We start from the raw sequence: 19,893 nt of genomic DNA on the forward strand, positions 1-19,893 counted from the left end.
GACATAACAGATTATTCAAATCTTTAAAACTTCCTAAATAAATCATTACTTTTTGTAAAAAAAAAAAAAAAAAAAAAAAAGTAAAAAATGGAATCCATTATTCTGGCAAGGGCCTCTTTGTGAAGAACGTATGAACATATTGGAAAAGACTCTGATCTAGCAGTGTAAATGTGTAGTAAAGTGGTCATGATAAGATTAACTGGGTTACCCGGAGTATTATGGGATGAAGCCATGCTCCTCTCTTCTTGTTTTGTAAGTGGGAGTTCCCATCCCCCTCGCCCCAACACATACACATGCTTTCTGTGGGATCCAGTTGAACAAAGCAACAAGTTCCCAGCCTGTAGACCTGTGAGTAAAGTGTTGTTTTTGTTGAACTGAACAGTCCCTTTGCAAAAAGAGCCCTTCAAGAGAGCAGAAACAGACCCTTGGGAATAACCCCGATGTTGAGCAGCTTTCTCTAAAGTAGAGATGCCAGAGCCGCCATATGCTAGCCCTGCTCTCAGCCCCTGATGTTGGAGGGTGGGGAAGGGAAGGGAGGTGTGGTTCCAACTATTCTTTGCTTCCCATAGCCAGTGGGCAAAGTAGAGCATTTGTTAGAGAAATCCTGAGGCTTCTCTGATGCTGGGGGCCATGATGGACCCATAAAGGGACCAAAACATGAGCACTTGAAAGCACTTTTGGTTGCCAGCCTTGGTTTCTTCTTGCATTCAGCATAGGACAGACTAATAATTGTCAGGCCACTGTGTGCTCACTCGCTGGTTCTGAAGGAACACACACTTCTAAATGCTGTGCTGCCATAAGGAGGATGCAAACGTGTAACCTAAGGCCTTGATCCTGCCAACCCTTACACCCTGGAGCTACGCAGGTGCGTAAAGATTTGTGACTGAAGATGCTTTGGTATTATGCGGTGTTATATAAATTGGAGAGAATGTTTAAAAACAGCCACATTATTTTCACCTTCCTTGAACGCAACAGCTCATTTGCCAAACTGAAGGGCAAAGTCAGTAAAGAAATAGTCTTCTAAGTGGTTTCTTCAAACAAGGAAGGGTCATAAATAAATGGCTGACAGTTTCCTTTGAAACAATGAATTTCAATTTAGACCTTGCCTGCGCTAGAAATTAAAATGTTAAAATCACTTTACACAATGATGTATTACTATTTCATCGATGGAATAAGGAAAAGTAAATCAAGAAAGCACTGGGCAGTAGGCTGGGTATTGGGACCTGCTTAAGCTAATGAAGTGCTGACATATAGAACTTTTCAGTTTTGTGTGTGTGCAATGATTTGGGGAGTACTTGAAATTTTGTTAACCCCAGCTTAAATTCCCATGACAGCAATCTGTAATTGCAGAGGCTCTCATTGCATGTTGGCATTTTCTATTCAGTGAGAAGAATGAACTGTTTCAGTGCATGCCAGGATGAGCGTGGCCATAGAGTATGGCCATAGGGCTGAGTGCCCTTTGCTCCCATTGATTTCATAGAAATTGAGTTGATCCTCACCTTTCTGGAATGGGCACACAATCCAATTGGAAAACTCTGACTTCAGTGGCTGCAGGATCAGGTTCATAATTATTACATCAGGTGGGAATAACCAGTTCAGTAAGGGCATACACCTGTGACTAAATATCACCAGCGTAATGGGGAGGCCAGGTGCAGGGTTACATACTCCACCTACTGTCCAGTGGTGGAATTGCAGTGGTAAGGTATCAGATGTACATTCCCCTGTTTGTCTAGGTGAATTAGACATTTTTGTCCCAATCTAATCTCAAAAGTTACTGTTTTATTATTGATATACCATAGTGTGTGTCCTTTACTCATGTAAGGGAAATCTTTGGAGTGTCATGGCAAGATGGTGGACTAAACAGCAGCAGTATTGGATCCAGGATTGAGGAAGATAATAGGGAAGTCAAGTATCAGGGGGTAGCCGTGTTAATCTGTATCTACAAAAACAACAAGGAGTCCGGTGGCACCTTAAAGACTAACCGATTTATTTGGGCATAAGCTTCCGTGAGTAAAAACCTCACTTCTTCCGATTCATAGAGTGAAAGTTACAGATGCAGTCATTATATACTGACACATGGAGAGCAGGGAGTTACTTCGCAAATGGAGAACCAGTGTTGACAGGGCCAATTCAATCAGGATGGATGTAGTCCACTCCCAATAATAGATGAGGAGGTGTCAATTCCAGGAGAGGAAAAGCTGCTTCTGTAATGAGCCAGCCACTCCCAGTCCCTATTCAAGCCCAGATTAATGGTGTTGAATTTGCAAATGAATTTTAGTTCTGCTGTTTCTCTTTGAAGTCTGTTTCTGAAGTTTTTTTGTTCAATGATACTGACTTTTAAATCTGTAATAGAATGACCAGGGAGATTGAAGTGTTCACTTACTGGCTTATGTATGTTACCATTCCTGATGTCCGATTTGTGTCCATTTATTCTTTTGCGGAGGGACTGTCCGGTTTGGCCAATGTACATGGCAGAGGGGCATTGCTGGCACATGATGGCATATATAACATTAGTGGATGTGCAGGTGAATGAGCCCTTGATAGTGTGGCTGATGTGGTTGGATCTTCTGATGCTGTTGCCAGAGTAGATATGGGGACAGAGTAGGCAACGAGGTTTGTTACAGGGATAGGTTCCTGGGTTGGTGTTTCTGTGGTGTGGTGTGTAGTTGCTGGTGAGTATTTGCTTCAGGTTGGGGGGTTGTCTGTAAGCGAGGACTGGCCTGCCTCCCAAGGTCTGTGAGAGTGAGGGATCATTTTCCAGGATAGGTTGTAGATCGTGGATAATGCGCTGGAGAGGTTTTAGCTAGGGGCTGTATGTGATGGCCAGTGGTGTTCTGTTATTGTCCTTGTTGGGCCTGTCCTGTAGTAGGTGATTTCTGGGTACCCATCTTGCTCTGTCTGTTTCCTCACTTCCCCAGGTGGGTATTGTAGTTTTACAAATGCTTGATAAAGATCTTGTAGGTGTTTGTCTCTGTCTGAGGGGTTGGAGCAAATTCGGTTGTATCTTAGGGCTTGGCTGTAGACAATGGATCGTGTGATGTGTCTTGGATGGAAGCTGGAGGCATGTAGGTACGTATAGCGGTCAGTAGGTTTCCGGTATAGGGTGTGTTTATGTGACCATCACTTATTTGTACTGTAATGTCCAGGAAGTGGATCTCTTGTGTGGACTGGTCCAGGCTGAGGTTGATGGTGGGGTGGAAATTGTTGAAGTCCAGGTGGAATTCTTCAAGGGCCTCCTTTCCGTGGGTCCACAGAATAGGGAAGTCAGACAATGTACAAAGAACAATAAAACTGATAAGAGGAGTGGTGAGAGTAAGGGAGGTAAATTATAGGCTTTAAAAGAGAAGATCTGGGGAGATGTGATCAGTCTATAAATACCTCAGAGGTTACAAAATAAATGAAGGAATGAAATATTTTTAGTCTCTGGAAACTGTAGGAAAAGGAGCAATGGTTTGAAGCTAAGGCAAAGTTTGATTAGACGTTAAAGAAAAGATCTGAACAGAAAGATCAATTGAACAGTCAAGCAGACTCCCAAGGGAAATGGAACCATTACTTCAAAACTCAAAATCAGATTAGATAAGACTGTTGCAAGCTACAAGAAGCAGTTCTGCAAAATGCAAGTCTGAATTAGATCTTCCAAGTGATTAACCAGGATGAGTAAAATCTGCCCTATGTGGAGGTAGATTATCTCACATCTGCTGAGCTCCTCGATTTTTTTCTGGCCATATTAGAGGCAGGATGCTGGGCTAAATGGACCTTTGGACCAGTATGCCAGTTCCCCTATGTTGTCTGATTTTTTTTTTTTTGTACATCCAAAATGGATGATGGTAAGAGAAATTTATATAGAAATACAAATACAAATGAGAATTGTAATGAACACACTGAATGAGAATCAATTTCTACTTAGGAAATATTTTACAATCTAAACTTTGGGTCCACATTTTGTCATCAGGAAAAGTAGATTAAAAATTCCATTCTCAAAAGTACAAGCCGAGGGGGGAGAGAGAGAGAAATCTTAACTCAAACTAGCTGCTGGGGCATGTGGAGCCAATTTCTTAACATTTTGCCCCATCATTCATGCTGAAGATTAATTCAACAGTTTAAAAAATAAAAATCTGCCTCTGGATTGTGAAGTAAGACTTAAAAGATTTCTAGCAAATCTATTGTATACTAGTAGATTCTTCTAGGGGTTTAATTCACAATTCAGTAAATCTAATTAGTTTGGCCCACTAATATATGCGTTGCTGTAGGAGAACAGTTTGCCTGATTTGTCTTATAACAGGCTTATTCAAAGTGATACAAGCTACGAAAGTGAAATCTTGGAAGTGTTGCTATTTTCATAATGTAATGAAAATACTGTAATGATAAATAATAGCATGTGTAATAAGCATGACATAAAAACAAATTTTATATTTCCAAGATCACTGCTTTTATAATTTATATTCAGGTAAAGGAGAAAATCCCTGGAAATACTCATTTTTAGGAGAGGGTTCGTGAGACTTGACATTTTAGTAAAGGGAGTTCACAGGTTGTTAAAGCTTGGGAACCACTGCTTTAGAGTAGCTGTTTTAACCTCTTTAGATGTACATACTGGGAGCTGTGCTGCTAAACATTCTTTAATCCATCCTGGAGCTAAGGGTAACAACACAGTAGTAATTTATGTAAATTCTATGCAACACTTGAAGTGGAGGAGAGGAAAACAAATTGTATGCTTCATCATCATCTTCTCCCTTTTCTTTCAATTGAAATAAAGATGCAAATTTGGGTAACTAATAACTGGAACAGATCACCAAGAGATGGGGTAAATTAGCCACCAGTTGGAATCTTTAAATCAAGACTAAAGGATTCTCTAATGATACTCTAGTTCTACCATGTTATGGGCTCAGTGCCTGAATTACTGGGTGAAAGTCTGTGGCCTGTATTCTGCAGGAAGTCAACTGAAGATGAGGGCTTTAAAAATCTATAAAACTGATGGTGAGAAGCAGGGCTATGTCATATATAACATATGTTAACATAAGCCCCACATCCCCTTTGCTCTCAGCTCAGATTCTATTGGATGGCAGATTTTTTTTTTTTAAATGGCAGCACAGTACTAAGACGATTCCTCTATCTATAGTACATTATTCTGATCTCGCAACAGTACAAAGCAAAAAGAACTACACTGAGTTATGCACCAATGTAAATCTGGTGCAAGTGAGAGCAGAAGCGTCAAGTCCCTGCACCACCACAGACTTCCTGTGTGAGTCTGGGCAAATTGCTTAGGGCTAGATTTTTAAAAGGTATTTTAGCATCTAAAGATGGAGATAAGATTTTCAAAAGCACCTATCTGCATCCTTGAGTGCCTAGATATCTTTTAAAATCTGGCCCTTAGTCCATCTGTGCCTCAATTGCCATCTGTAAAATGGGATTAATAATCCCTTTCTCTGACTTTGTCAATTTTATCTATATAGATTGCAAGCTCTGGGCAGGGACTGTCTCTTCTGCATATGTACATCAAAATGGGGTCCCACTCTCAGATAAGGTCCCTAGGCCACTACCATTATATAAAAACAACTCTGCATTTGTATAGTACAGTGCAGCCCTTTCAAGCCTCCCAATACTCCTGATATAATTATATCAGTTCAATAAGCTGGTAAACTGAGGCACAGAAAAGTTAGGTGGCTGTCTCAGGTCATAAGAAAGTTGCTTTCAGAGCAAGGAATAGAACCTACATGACGGGCTCCTGGCCCTTTGCTCTAACACTTAAAAACTGTCTCCAATCCTTTCTTCCTTGTAGATACCAACTACAGCTCATGAGGAAAAGTTACTTGTTAGTAGATAATGGAGCCTAAAGATTGTCACCTTTAAATGAAGGAGGGAAGGAAATACTCATGTGAACTATCACTTGTTAGGCTCTTTCTTTAAACAACATGCCTTGTGTAAATATTTGACTTTTAAATAGAGAATCCAGTAATTCCCTTTAGTAGGAGCTGTCAGAGTGCAAATGATCACAAAGAGAGTTTCATTATTGTTTTTTTAATTTACAAAATGTGTTGATCAGAAAACTATCAGTGCATGTACAATTAAAAAAATACATCAGTTACATGGCTCTGTGTAGTGGCACAACACCAACTAAAGAACTGAGGATCTAGCTCCCTTTTCCCCCCACTCTTGGCAGAAAGCGGAATCTCAATTTCTTACCAAAAATTCCCACACTCTTTGGGGAGAAAATCTGTAAAAAAGAGAAACTTTCCCGTATGCCTTGAAAGTCAGCAGACTTAGAGCCGCAGTGTGGCCTGAAAATGTTCTATTAATAGCCCCTTGCATTTAAATTGACGGGCCAGCAGATCATAACTAACCCAAGGCATCACAAGAGGAAAGGGAAGAATGTTGGTGGACTTATGCTCTTCAACTCCCATCCGTGGTCCTTGTGCATAATTCTTCTGCTTCTCTTCCCATCTACTTTAGATCTAAATATCAGCTAGAGCAGAAAGGCCACAAGAGACTTGTCTTCCTTTCTCTTCTAATGCTTAAAGTTAACTCCTAAGTGGTTATGGCAGTAAAGAGATTTTAAAAGTACTACAGAGAACAAGGAAAGCATTCGGCTGGAGGTTTGTTTATACTTGGATTCTAGTTAGCGTCCTGAGGTCTCTCCCTGGACCTGCCTAGTATGCTCTGAGTTTGGTGTTGCAAGCCAGAGCCGCTATCCCAGAACTTCATGAAACACCAGTCTTCCACTGAGGAGTGTGTGCTTCCATCACGTTTAAGAGGGGCATATATAAGTCCCTCTGAAGTTCTGTGCTGGACTAGCGTGGAGTACAGTCATATCCTAGCTGCCCATGGCCTGCATGGGGTTGAGATGACTACAATACCCCTATAACCACTCTGGCTGAACTCACCCAGTGTTGAGCTGGGAGCTTGGGCAATGTTTCCTCTGACCTTCCCAAAGAGTGGTGTATAAGAGAGAGGACAAATCTCTAATTCTGTACATTCCCTGACAAGCGGAGCACCCCATTCCAGTTTTAATTCTATGAAAGTTAAGTCTTCAATGAGAATGGTGCAGCTTTACACCATTGGGGATCTGGTCCTAAAACTCCACTCCTGTAACCTAAAGGGACATAATTGATCTTCAGTTTCAGTTAACTCAGGGTTCACCTTTAATTATAATTTATAGAAGTGGACCAATGCTTGCTAGCACAAGTGCTGTGCCATTGGTTCACCTCCGGCTGCGTTCTTGCTCTAGTAGGGCTGCTTAACTTAGTCCAATTTATTTTATTCAAATATTACCAAAAATGATATCAAAGTGCATTTGTCTTCCCCCCCCACCCCCCCAAGACATTCCTAAAATTAAACTAGCAGCAGGGCTGTGCACCAATCACTCAGAGCTATTGCTTAAGTGGCAGAGTTTCCATTGATGCCCGTGCCCATTAAGAAGATTCTACTACCTGGCAGCAATAGTTGGCTGGATAGGGTTAGTCTGGTTAGATTGGATTAGTGTGATGCAAGATGTTTTTAATTAACTTCTTCCAGAATTTAGCACAAATCAATTCAATTCCTAGAGAAGGGAAACATTCACCCCTTCAGTCTTCTAGCATTGTCTGTCTTCAGTACAGCTCAGTGTACATGCATTTCAGTGGGAGACTGTACAAGGTAAGTAGGTTTATGACCCAACAAACAGGTGTTCAGTGTAGTTCTCCACTGCTGCAAAATCTCTTTAGATAGGGCCTGCTCTTTACAAGCAGACATTTCACAGGCACATATTTCCTCTACTAAGTCAGTGTATTACATGGTAATGTAACCCTCCCTCTTTTATCTCTGCCTTACAAAAAGGTTTTTGAAGGCATTGTTGTAATTTTTGTTAAATGCTGTATAAATAAGAGGATTAAAGAAAGAATTGGAGTAGCCAAGCCAGAGAAAGATGCTTTTCCAGACCGGTGGAATGTTGCAGGAACAGAGGGGGCTTATTAATTCTGTGATGAAGAAAGGTATCCAGCAAAGTACAAAAACTCCAATTAAAATGCCAACCATCAGAGCTGCTTTTTTCTCTTTCTGTTCCCTCCATGTTTCCCCATCTGTCTGGAAAGTGATAGTCGCGTGGCGAGCTGTAAACACCATCTGTGGTTCATGGGAAGCTTCTTTCACCTAAAAACAAAAGCAAACATGGATTCTTACCAAAACAGTTTGTTTGAGTCAAATTATTATTATTTCTTAAATGACAGCATAACATCTGTGCGCTTACAACAAATGTCCCAGGCACCAGTCCTTGCATGTTAAAAGAAAATGCCATGAAGTGCTAAAACTACTGGGCTTCTAATCATGTTGGAAAGGTAAGTGCTACAGAGGAGCACAGGTATACTGGTCTTTCCTCTTTTTTGATGCATAGTACTTTGGCACTTGTTCTGTGGATAGATTGGCACCTAGAATTTGTTTGGTTTGTTATAAGAAAAGAAGATTGAAAGTAGTTTAATAAATAAATAACAATGGCCCAGGAATTCTGGAAGCTGTTTTTTTTCCTGTTTCTTTTCATCGGTGTATTGATATGAGGGAGAGTGCTGTAACCATGGGTTACAAAGATACAGTAGACACTTGGATGTACTGTCACAAAACGGGACTCTCTCAGTGTGACAAAGAGAAAAGCCTGTCTTTGGAGTATCTGTGGAATGGATCCCTGCTGGATTTCATGCCATGAAGTTGCTGTGCATATCTGATGGGCCAATCAATTCTTTTGAGGTAGTTGCACAAGTGTTATTGTAACCCATTGGTGAGAGGGACCTATGGCTTCTACAACTAGGGCCACTCAAATCAGCCCAGCTACTCAGAGGCAGAGTGGAAGATAATACTGCCAATGATTATTGTGTCCCTCAGATCTGGGAGGGAGCCATCGTCTCTTGGTTATCCGTCAAGCAAGTGGAGGGACGTTCAGAGACCATGAGCCCCTTAGACTGCATTCTTGCCAGACCACCCAATGGTCGCTTTGGCACAGGTGGGAAAGGGGAGAAGACAATACTCCCCATTACAGCCAGTGGAAAAATTTTCCATCAAACTTCTTTTCTGTTGGAAATTTGGGTTTTTGATTTTTACAAGAAAAATGTCTGCTTTCTGTGGAAAATTTCAATATTTCATCAAAAACCCAAATGCCTAAAAACTGGAGGGGGGTTGATTTTCAACACAAAACTGAAATATTTTTATTCAAGATGTCATTGTGGTGCCTCATCCGAATTGTTGTTCAAGTGCCTTATGCTTCAATTCTCCTCTATGGGCTCTCAGGTGGGACTACATTTCCCATTGTGCATCACGTCCAGGGACTCCTATCATGCACCCTCTCCCCACACCAAGAGGGGAGGAAATGGTGTGTCATGGGACAAGTAGTCTGGCCAGAGAGCCCAGCCCATAGAGGAGAATGGGAGCATAATGCCCCCAACTACAACTCCCATGAAGCACCACAATTTTGAATTAAAGCATTTCGGTTTTCAAAGTTGACTTCACCCAGGGGGAAAAGAACTATTTTCCAACCAGCTCTACTCCCAACCTCACAAACTATATCCATTTTGTTTAGTGGGAGACACCAATTCAAGACCCCTTCAATCCATGCCCTCTACCCCTCAGCAGTTCCACGAGGTGTGTAGAAACTTCAGCGGTTCTAGAGCAGGTGAAAAAGAGAGACAAAAGAAACACCAAGAGCTGTTTGGAAGGGTGAGGAATGGTTTCACTTGCAGAGGGAATGCAGATTAATTCTCACTGTCACACAAACCAATGTGTGCCTTACTATCATGCAGCATGGGCCCAGCTTTTACCCATAGAAAATACACCTCTGTGACTTTTCTGTCACAATTAAAGCGTCCGTACGTTTTCGGCTCTGCTAGGCAATACGATTGAGGACAGCACAATAAAACCCACACAGTTTAGGGCCTGAGCCCCTAAAAAACTCCCCTAGAAGTGAAAATTTAATAGTTGTGAGGACTTGGCACCTCTCTCAGGAGATGGTCCCTCGTTCAGAAATTAGCTATGTGTTCTACATACATATTCCTCCTGTGTATGTAAACTTTATAATAGCGATTGACCCTCTGTTTAATATGAGGGCAGTAGCAGCCAAGAGACTGAAATGTTGGCAAATGCTAAACTATCACTCATCAAGATGGATATCCCTATCTTTGCCCAGAGCCGTGAGACATGACTGCAGAATGTAAGAGCCAGGTGATTAGGGCTGCTGGGGAAGGAGTAGAGGAAAATGAAATGCATCACATTTGTTCCAAAAATGTAAATAGGATGGCACTCCTGTAGCAGGGGTCACATAATTTGCCTGCAGGAGGGCTAGCTCTGCATATCTTTAATCATGGTCTGCAAAAAGGGCTCAAAACACATTATGCGAATGCAAATTAGTGACAGACAGTGGACAATTACTACTTCTGCATGCTTGTTAGGAAGAGATGGATGAGGGAATCTATTGCTTGTTTACTATACTTAAACTTTCCTTGTGAGGTAGAGCCAGAGATCAGCTGTCCATCAGTTCATGGCATTTTCTTTCCCATACTACAGTTAAGGTTTCTGGAAGCTTTGTATGTGGAGTGTAGAAACTGTGGATAGGATGAGGCATGCAGAAACTCTGGCACTGATACTCCACCGCCTTGTGTGGTCATTTACATTGCTTCGAGCAGGGATTTGAACCTCAGGCTCCCGTATCCCAGGGGTGTCCTAATAACTGGGCTACAGCGAGTTGCTCACGTTCTCTCTCTCTAGCCCAGTGAAAAAGTTATTTATACACACTGCCACAGCAGAGATGGGGACACACCAACCACAGAATACCCAATACCCTGACAGTGAAGGCACTCACCTGGGCTATGGGAGGTCTGGGTTCAAGGCCCCACTCCAGATCAGTCGGAATAGGGATTTGCAAACAGGTCTCCCATGTTTCAGGAGATTGGCCTAACTGCTGTTGGATAGAATTGGGTAGGATGGACCCTCGCCCTCCCTGAGACATGACCGACCTCGTTTAGGTGCCTAAATCCAGGAGAGGGGTCACAGGGATGAATCCTGAGTAGAATTGGGGTCCTTACCTTTGAGGGGCAGCCCAAGGTTTGCCCCTCTCAGCTTGCTGGTTTCTGTGAATCCCTTTCTTAGGCACCTAACTCAGGGCTATGGATTTTGCTTTGCCTAAGCATAAGACACTGTAATGCCTACAGTCATCTTTGTGGGCCTAGCCTCAGGCAATCTTCAAGCTATCAATTGATCCCTAGACTCACAGCATTCGCCAATTTCTCTTAAAGGGGCCAGCCACTGCATGACAGGTGGCCTTTTACACCCACTTTGCACAGGCATACTTCATTACACAAGATGTAGGGCAAAAAAGAATCAGGCCCTTGGGTGTATGCCGGGGGCAGAAGCCAGTTCACTGTTGTACGACTGGGGAGGAGGGCGGTATAACCGGCTGGAGTAATGCAGCAGAGATAAAGCATCGAGAGCATCAGAAATATTTGTCCGCATACATAAAAGAGGCCTGAGTACTAAGTAAGAACCAAGTGTTCACACTGAATTCCCTGGCTGTTTTGGTCTGTGTCACAAGTCACATTAAGGCTAGTAGATCAGTGGTTTTTTTTCCAGGTTGGTTTGCTCAGTTTTAAGCATAGTTATTAGTGTCCATCATTTTTGATTACCTGCTAGAACAGCCATCCAGTTAGATACACAGCCACAGGCTGGGGCACTTTTTAAAATAGTTTGCAGTAATCCATTTCATTCCACAAATCAAGGTTTTAAATGTTTGTCTATATGGGAATAAATGCACTCTTCACACTTCGCGTGAATCATCTCTTTCTCTGGGAAGCACACGGCTGGTGAAACACGTCCAAAATTGATTATTTCCCTGCTTCCCCAAGATTCTGTGGAGGGAGAAAGGATGATTTCACCCACTGTTTAAATTTTGCCTACAGCACAACATACTTCAGATGCTTTGCTGCTAATGCAATATGCATCTGGAGCCTGATCCAGATCCCATTGATTTAGGCTTAATTATTCTAATATTTCTTTGGATTTAAATAATTTATACTTCCTATGGCTACTGTTCGTGGTTCACCAATGAATTTTTTGGGCGCCAATGCTGCTTTGGGGTCTCTGAGCACTGTTCTTCCAATATGAATGTTAAATAATAAAAGTACAAATTGCAGCCTATTGCTTCTGCAAACAATGGCATTGTGGCTTATTCAGTGGCTGCGAGGTGTCTGAAAGGTCCACGTTTCTGAGGAATGTTCTGTACTGTTGCGTGAACTCCAGCAGACTGGAGGTATTTAAATGTGATTTGCCCCAGTTTAGCTCAACAGCTTTTCAACAGATTCATCTTCAAATGAGCCTGAGGTGAGCAGAGAGAGGAATATATTGCTCCATAATGTCATCAAATCACCAAAAGGTTCTTTAAGAATCAGAGATCTCTCACATGCAATTTGCACTTATAGGCCTTCTATGAATATTTAACATTCTCTCAAAAAGAAAATTAAGGCCCTGATTCAGCAAAGTGCTTGAACATGGAAGTTAAGCACGTGCTTTACTCAACTGGGGCCTAACAGAGTTGCATGAAAAGTGGAAGATAACTTCCCAGAATGATTCCCATCATTCTAACTCTTATCACCTTACATACTAGATACCTTCCAGCTGATTTCTAGCTGGCCTGGGGCATTTTCCTAGGCAGCTCCATTCTTACACTTGATACAACAAAATGTTGGCCCTGAGCCTTGGCTGTGTTGAGGCTCCTCTATGCTACCTCATGAGCACAGAGGCTTTAAAGCCAAAGTAAAATGCCACAAGGTGATTACTGCAGTGTAAAGAGATTCTGGGTGGCACAGATGGCTGAAGGGAGAAGATCCAGACATGGAGCATCGCCTCTGCAAACAGATCAGGGAGATGTTGTATCTCCCACAGGTTCTGCAATGCCTGGGTGGGGGTGCAGGCCAAAACAATGTTTTAGCTCCTTTCAGCCCTAACAATTGTTATATTCCTTCTTAAGGGTCTGATCCAACTCCCACTGAAGTGATGTCAATGGAAAGTGGATCAAACCCTACGTCCCGTTTGCAACCCCATCTCCAATTCTGGAGCGGATTCTGTGCCGTCCCAGTTCCCAGAGCAGCTTCAGAGCTACCTTACTCTAAAGGAATCCTCCCCCAGGTTTAAATTGCTGGGGACACTAGGAAAAAGTAGAATGAGTGGAGCCCAAAATGATTGCAGTCAATGGAACTACTTGCAAAAGGATTATTCAAGCTCAGAGTGGGGAGGAGAAGAGAGGGGAGAGGACCCAGAGCAGCTCCCAGAGGAAGACCCGTACCGCCCTGCCGGATTATGTCATACAGGGAGGCTGACCCAGCTACAACACAGAATATGCTGCATAACTCAGTAAAGTCGAGAGCTCTGAATGCAAGGCCTGATCCAAAGCCCATTGATGTCAATGGAAAGACACTCATTAACCTTTTGAACTTTGGATCAGTGTACAAAGATGTAAGCGTTATATGTACATTATAAAAAACAGTATTAACAGAAGCTGGCCGAGATCCTGAAAGATAGTCACCCAACTCCCATTAAAATCAATAAAGTTAGACTCCTAAATGCCTTTGAAGATCTGGGCCCTTGTATCTAGCTCTTCATGCTTTACTTGGGGCCTGATCCTGCAACACTTTCTCATGCAAGTAACTAATCCTTATGGGCCAGATTCTGCCATTCTTGCTCACCCTGAGCAATACCTTACTTCACAAGGAGTCCCACTGATTTCAATGGCACTCTTAATAGTATCTGGCTCTGAGAGTAATCTCATTTATTTCAACAGGCCTCTTCCCAAAGATAAGGTATTGCTCACTGTGAAAAAGCGTGCGTCAGACTGTGGCTGTGTGTGACAAGAGCCATGAGACTAATCATGTAAGTAAAGGACCAGTCATATGAGTAAGGGTTAGAGAATCAAGGCTTTGGTTGTTATAAAAGAAATTGTATGTAAAAGGACCAGCATAATTTCAGGGTCTGATTCTGCAGTCCTTGCGCAGGCAAAACTCCCATTGGTTTCAGTGGGAAACAAGTACCTGTGTGTTTAAAAAAAGAAAAAGAAAACCCTGAATTTTTGCATATTCTTAATTACGTAACAGAAGGGTCTCCGACAGTTCATTTTCCTTCCTCTTAAAAAAACCACAAAACCATTTAATAGTGTTTTTTAAAACTCCTTGGTTCGGATTTTAGTCAAAATTCTGCTCACAATTACACTGGATTAACTACACTCAGATCAGATGAGTTATTCTGGATTTACACCATTGTATTTAAGCATAGGAATTGGCCCTAGATATGCCAAGTCTCAGCCTGGAGACAATTATCCTTATCCTATATATAATTATATGCACACTGACAGTTTGTAAAGCACCTTGGGGTCTGGTTCTGGTGGCTGAAAGGCACTATACAGAAGGAAGGTATAATTATAATAATTCTTCCATCTGGAGCATCAGTTTCTTCAGGCAATTTTGATGGCATTTAACTCCTGTGGCTTCAAATCTGTTCCTCCTTAATCTCAGTTGCTAGAAAAATGCCAACTAGGCTACCAGGGTTTCAAGGTATGAGTTGCACCCGTGGCAGGCAGTTCTAATCCAGTGTCACAATATGTAATCCTCCTGGTACAACATGGCACGCTCTCCCCACAGGCATCACTCTCACTACTCATCTTCAGTTTGAGAAGCACTACCCGCCTTTGACGTCTATTGCTGATAGCATTTCTAGTGTTAGTCATTAGAACTGCTGCCTTACAGCACTGAATGTTAGAAATGCTGGGGGACAGAGCGGCCAGGGGTGTACAGAAGGAGTTAATGAGTGAGGCTGGATGTCGCAGGGTGGGGGTAAGAGGAGATTGGGAAGGGGAAGAAGAATGTGAAATGAGGGATAGAAGTGAAAAGAGAAATGGAAAAAAACAGAAAACAGGAGCATTGGTGGACGCAAGAGAAGGGAGACAGAGTCAAGACAGGCTTCATCCACAAAACTACCATCAATTGGACCTGGACATGGAAAGAGCAAGAAGGAATAGCTGGATCACCTGACTTAAGGGGGGGGAAGAGACACGCCCCTTATTCCAGAAATGCTGATCCCTATTTTCTTGTGTTCCACTTTGACAAATTCTCTGCTATATCCAATTTTATGCAAACTTAAAAAAAAAAATCTAGGCATTTCAGCTCTTCCTGTGGAATGACAGTGATGTTTTGGGAAGAAGGCTCAGATCTACATCCCCTTTGTTTTTCCCTAAACTCTCCACAATCTGGTATTTTTCCAGTGGCATTTTGGACTTGATCCTGCTCCTACTGAAGCCAATGGAAAAAAACTCCCATTGACTTCAGTGTGACCAGGACGAAGCTTTTTATGAGTACATCACAATCTCTGACATCAGGAATAAACTATGCAAAAAAAAAAAAAAAAAAAAAAACCACGATTTTTCTTCCTGAGCAGTCTTCTTTGCCTACCAAGTCTCTAGAGCAATAAGTGCTCAGAGCATTGCCTCAGGCGTTTAGCTCTTCCACCAGGTGGTAAAGATTTCCCTCTGGATTAGTATGGTGCTTTTTAAACCTGCAAATGAAGCTTAATTTTTTTCAGCCACAGTGTAAAGTCCTCTCTATCTACCATACTATCACAGATTCAACATATATTTAAAAACAAACAAACAAAAACCCAGGAATTAATTTTGTTTAAATTACTGAAAAAGATGAGAGAGTTGCAGAATCTTAGTAGTATTGTCTCAATTAAATTAGTTTTCCAAAACAATAGCAGTAGAAAACTTTATGGGCATGAGTGTCTATGGGAGAGCAAATGTATTGTACATATTCAGTTTGGTTTTTGTCTTTGGGAAGGTTGTAGATAAATCCCAAGCAACGTATTTGTCATATTTGTAATTAGAGAAGTAAACTTGGCAGGAAATCTGGTGCAAAAGGGTGGGAGGGGAGGAATGCATTTCCAAAGGCTTGAGGCACTCATCTTTTCTAACACATTTTCTGACTTAGTGCAGGCGATAGCTCTGGAATGATTGTTTCGTCTATAAGCCAATTTAAACCATATGCATCTCTTTATTTTAAGACATAAGGTCCCAGTCCTGTGAGGTGCCAAGTGCTTCTTACAATCTGCTGATGATGTCACTACTCACTAGAGTGAATGCAAACCTTCACACTTGTCCATTGTAACATGATATGTACCACTGACTTCAATCTGAAGTTGAAGTCAATGCAACTATTTCTAGGACAGGCCAGAAAACAATTCCATTCCACCAAACATTCAAGGTTTTGAAATTTGTTTTTGTTTTGATGCCGAATGAAAATGAGACCTTTCAAAAATTTTCACAAGAGAACTATCAACCCACCCACCCCAGAATAGCCAGTAGCCCTGTGATTAGAGACCTCACCTGGGATAGGGTGGATTCAGGATGGTCTCCCACATCCCAGCTGAGTGCCCTAACCACCAGCTTACTGGCTGTTCTGGGTAGGCTGCTCTCTCCCCACTGGGACCCAAGAAATCTTCAAAAGAAATTTCCATCAAAAGATTTTGGTTTTGACAAATGGAAAAAAGTTTTGTTTAAGTTTTTCCACTGGCTCTACTGCTTGTATATTAGTGAGGTTTGACAGGGCCAGGGCCAGGCCCAGTGGAGGAGATGGTGCTGAGCACCTCACCATACTTATTTTGTAACATTCAGTCAGTCTGCATTTGGTTAGATCAACTTTTTAAAAATATATATATATATAGTGAAAATACTTGGTCAGGAAGGGGGAAAACAAACCATCAGGAATTATTCTGTAGTTTCAGAACAGAGGAGGGAGGAGGACGGGTGTGTATCAGGAAACTGAGTGATTGTAGAAAGAGAGGAAAGTAGATATGAACATAGATGAATTAATTTAGAACTCAGTCCACTTCCCTTTGTCTCTGTCATGTTGAGTAGTACCTCACTGTGCAGGCAGCCTCACTGAAATTATTTGGGCTTATTGGTGCAGTATGGTATTACTGTGAGTAAGGGGACAGAACTGGGCTCTTAGAGGCCCATGTTTTAATAGACCTCAAGGCTCCTAATCCTGCAAACTCTTCCTCCGGAGAATAGTTCTTACTTGCCTGAGTAGTATTGAAATCAATACTAACCAAGTAGGTGTTTTCAGTACCAGGATCAATGTTTGGGATAACTTAAAGGAGAGAATATGAACTTTTTAAACAGCTGGCAGCAATTACATGATAAATGGATCATTTACTAGTATTGTGGAATAAGTATTATATTCCCATTTTTCTCTTTTGTGTTCTGCTTGATTCCATAATTTTATTTTAAGTATATACTTTTTAAAAATAAAATAAAATGAAAGGAGTGAACAAATTATGTATGTGGACGGTGAGAGACATACAACAGAGTGTGTACAGATTAAACACATACCCTAACAGCACATACTGTACAGCTCTATTTCTATCTTTATCTGAACAATTTTCTTGAAAGAGAAACCCAGGAACACTGGATTCATATTTAGGACTTTTTAAATGGACCATGCATGATATTGCAATTAGTATCTAATCGACATATATATTACTTTCATTTCATATACACACACACATACACACACATTTAAGAACACTGAAACAAAAGCAAATGAGAAAAATGGGAATAACTTTTATCCCATAATAGTGGTAAATGGTCCATTGATAGTCGATTATTAGCCACTGTTTAAAAGGTTACCATCTTCACTTTAGGATCTGTTTATATTTATATACACTCTAAGTCTAAGAGAAACACATGTGCATGACTATATTATTTCTCTATACTTGGGCATGAAGGCAGAATTCAGTTAAAGGATGTTGCATTTCAGATCAGAAGCACAAGGGGAATGGGAGAGGAGTTTGTGTAGATAGATAGATGACTTCAGTTTAGATAGTCATTGCAGACTGCCAGCCCAGCTGTGCCTCCCTGCCCCCCTCCCCGTGCAGCCCAACTATGCCCGCCTGCCCCTCTTCATCGTGCAGCCCAGCTGTGCCTCCCTGCCCCCCTTCCTCCCGCCCTTCCCGTGCAGCCCAGCTGTGCCCGCCTGCCCCTTTTCTCCCGCTCCCCTCCCCAGCAGCCCAGCTGTGCCTGTCCCCTCCCCGCACCCCTCCCCGTGCAGCCCAGCTGTGCCTGCCTGCTCCCCGTGCAGCCCAGCTGTGCCTGCCCCCTTCCTCACACCCCTCCCCGTGCAGCCCAGCGGCGCGGTGCCCGCCCGCCGCGGCTCTTTACCGGGCCCCTCTCCGGCAGCGGCAGGACCGCGTTCCTCCGGCGCCCGCCGATCCGGAACCGGGCCGCCTTGTAGATCTTCCAGTAGACGAAGAGCACGACGCAGAGCGGCAGGTAGAAGGCGCCGCAGGTGGAGAAGACGGTGTAGGAGGGCTCCTGGCTGACCTGGCAGCGCTGCTGCGCCGGGCTGTAGGTCTCGCCCCAGCCGGAGAGGGGCGCCAGGGAGATGACGGCGGAGAGCGCCCAGGTGAGGCCGATCATGACGTTGGAGATGCGGCGGCGGGCGCGCAGGGTGTACTCCAGGTGGCGGGTGATGGACCAGTAGCGGTCCAGGGCGATGGCCGTCACGTTCCAGATGCTGGCGGTGCAGCACAGCACGTCGAAGGAGATCCACACGTGGCACAGCGCCCGGCCCAGCCGCCAGCGCCGCCCGGCCGACAGCTCCTTCACCAGGCTCAGGGGCATGACCAGCGCCGCCACCAGCACGTCGGACACGGCGGTGGAGGCCACCAGGTTGTGGGGCACCCGGTGGAAGGTCTTGACCCGCAGGATGGTCACCAGCACCAGCAGGTTCCAGAGGAAGGTGGCGATGGTCAGGAGGACCAGCAGGGTGAGGATGAGGATGCTGAAGATGGAGAAGGGCTCCCGGCTCCTCCAGGCGCCGCTCCCCAGCTCCGAGGTGGCGTTGCCCCCCGCCGGGGCGGACGACGCGTTGATGTCCATGGCTGGCTGGCCGGGGAGTCTGGATGCCCATGGAGCTGGGCTCTGGGCCATCCCCAGCAGCGGGCGGGGAGCAGCGCTGGGCTAGGCGGGTTGCGCGCTCCGTTGGCGCGCCCAGGGGGAAGCCAGCGCGGGTCCGTTCTTCCCGGCGCGGGGTGCAAACCGCCGGAGAGACGCGCTCCCGGGATATCCGGAGCCTGCCCCTCGCTCCCCGCTAAATGCCCCGCGGCCGAGCGCGGAGCCCGGGCTGGCCGCCGCGTGCAGTCCGGGCGCCGGGAAGCGAAGTGAGTCTAGGTAAGAGCTACGCTAGGGCTGCCTCCCTTCAGCGGCTGCTCCCTGCCGTTGCCATGTGCTCCCGTCTGCCTCCCTGGCAGGGAGGGGGGCGCTGTGCCGGTGTAGTGCGTTACACCGGCCAGGCGGCACCGGCTCCCCGCTCGCCCCCGGTCCGTGGCACCGGCTCCCGCTGCAGGAAAGGGCGAAGGGAAAGAGAAGCTCGCTGGGGTCCGCCTGCTGGGGGGCTTCGGGCGCTGGGCGGAGCCGGCGGCGCTTCTGCGGGCGGCAACCGGCCGGCGGCGGGACTGGAGAAAAGCCTTTGTCACCCCTTGTCCTGCCCCCTCTCCCCGCAGGCAGGTGCCCGCGAGACACAACGAGCGCCAAACCCCGGGCTCTCAGGAATGACCCCCCCGCCACGCCCATCTGTAACTGTCAGAGCACCTACCCCAACCAACCCACCCCTCTCCTGTAACAGCCAGAGCTCCCTACCCCAACCAACCAACCAACCAACCCACCCACCCCTCTGTAGCAGACAGAGCACCCTACCACAACCAGCCACCCCTCTCCTCTAACAGCCAGAGCACCCCCCACCCCTCTGTTGCAGCCAGAGCACCCTACCACAACCAACCCAGCCACCCCCTCCTATAACAGCCAGAGCACCCCCGCCCTTTTATATCAGCCGGAGCACCCTACCACAA

The 19,893-nt window shown here is 44.4% G+C and overlaps 1 protein-coding gene across 1 annotated transcript; it reads right to left on the bottom strand.

Annotated features, from left to right (window-relative positions):
* Positions 1–61: 61 nt before the first annotated feature.
* Positions 62–19,616, bottom strand: LOC101946450 (5-hydroxytryptamine receptor 5A-like). Its single transcript, XM_005286825.5, has 2 exons — positions 18,206–19,616; positions 62–8,121 (listed from the first exon to the last, which is right to left on the bottom strand). Exons 1-2 carry the CDS (start codon positions 18,974–18,976, stop codon positions 7,789–7,791), a joined length of 1,104 nt encoding a protein of 367 aa, XP_005286882.1. The 5' UTR covers positions 18,977–19,616; the 3' UTR covers positions 62–7,788.
* Positions 19,617–19,893: the final 277 nt, after the last annotated feature.

The sequence above is a fragment of the Chrysemys picta genome, chromosome 11 (genome assembly GCF_011386835.1).
Source record: "Chrysemys picta bellii isolate R12L10 chromosome 11, ASM1138683v2, whole genome shotgun sequence".
In the NCBI taxonomy this organism is placed as follows: Eukaryota; Metazoa; Chordata; order Testudines; family Emydidae; genus Chrysemys; species Chrysemys picta.

Excerpts from the sequence above, each read along its gene's own strand:
- LOC101946450 (XM_005286825.5), bottom strand. The coding sequence starts at position 18,976 with ATGGCCCAGAGCCCAGCTCCATGGGCATCCAGACTCCCCGGCCAGCCA. Across the intron at positions 8,122-18,205 it reads CGCTGCCGGAGAGGGGCCCG|GTGAAAGAAGCTTCCCATGA; the intron begins GTAAAGAGCCGC and ends TTTTGTTTTTAG.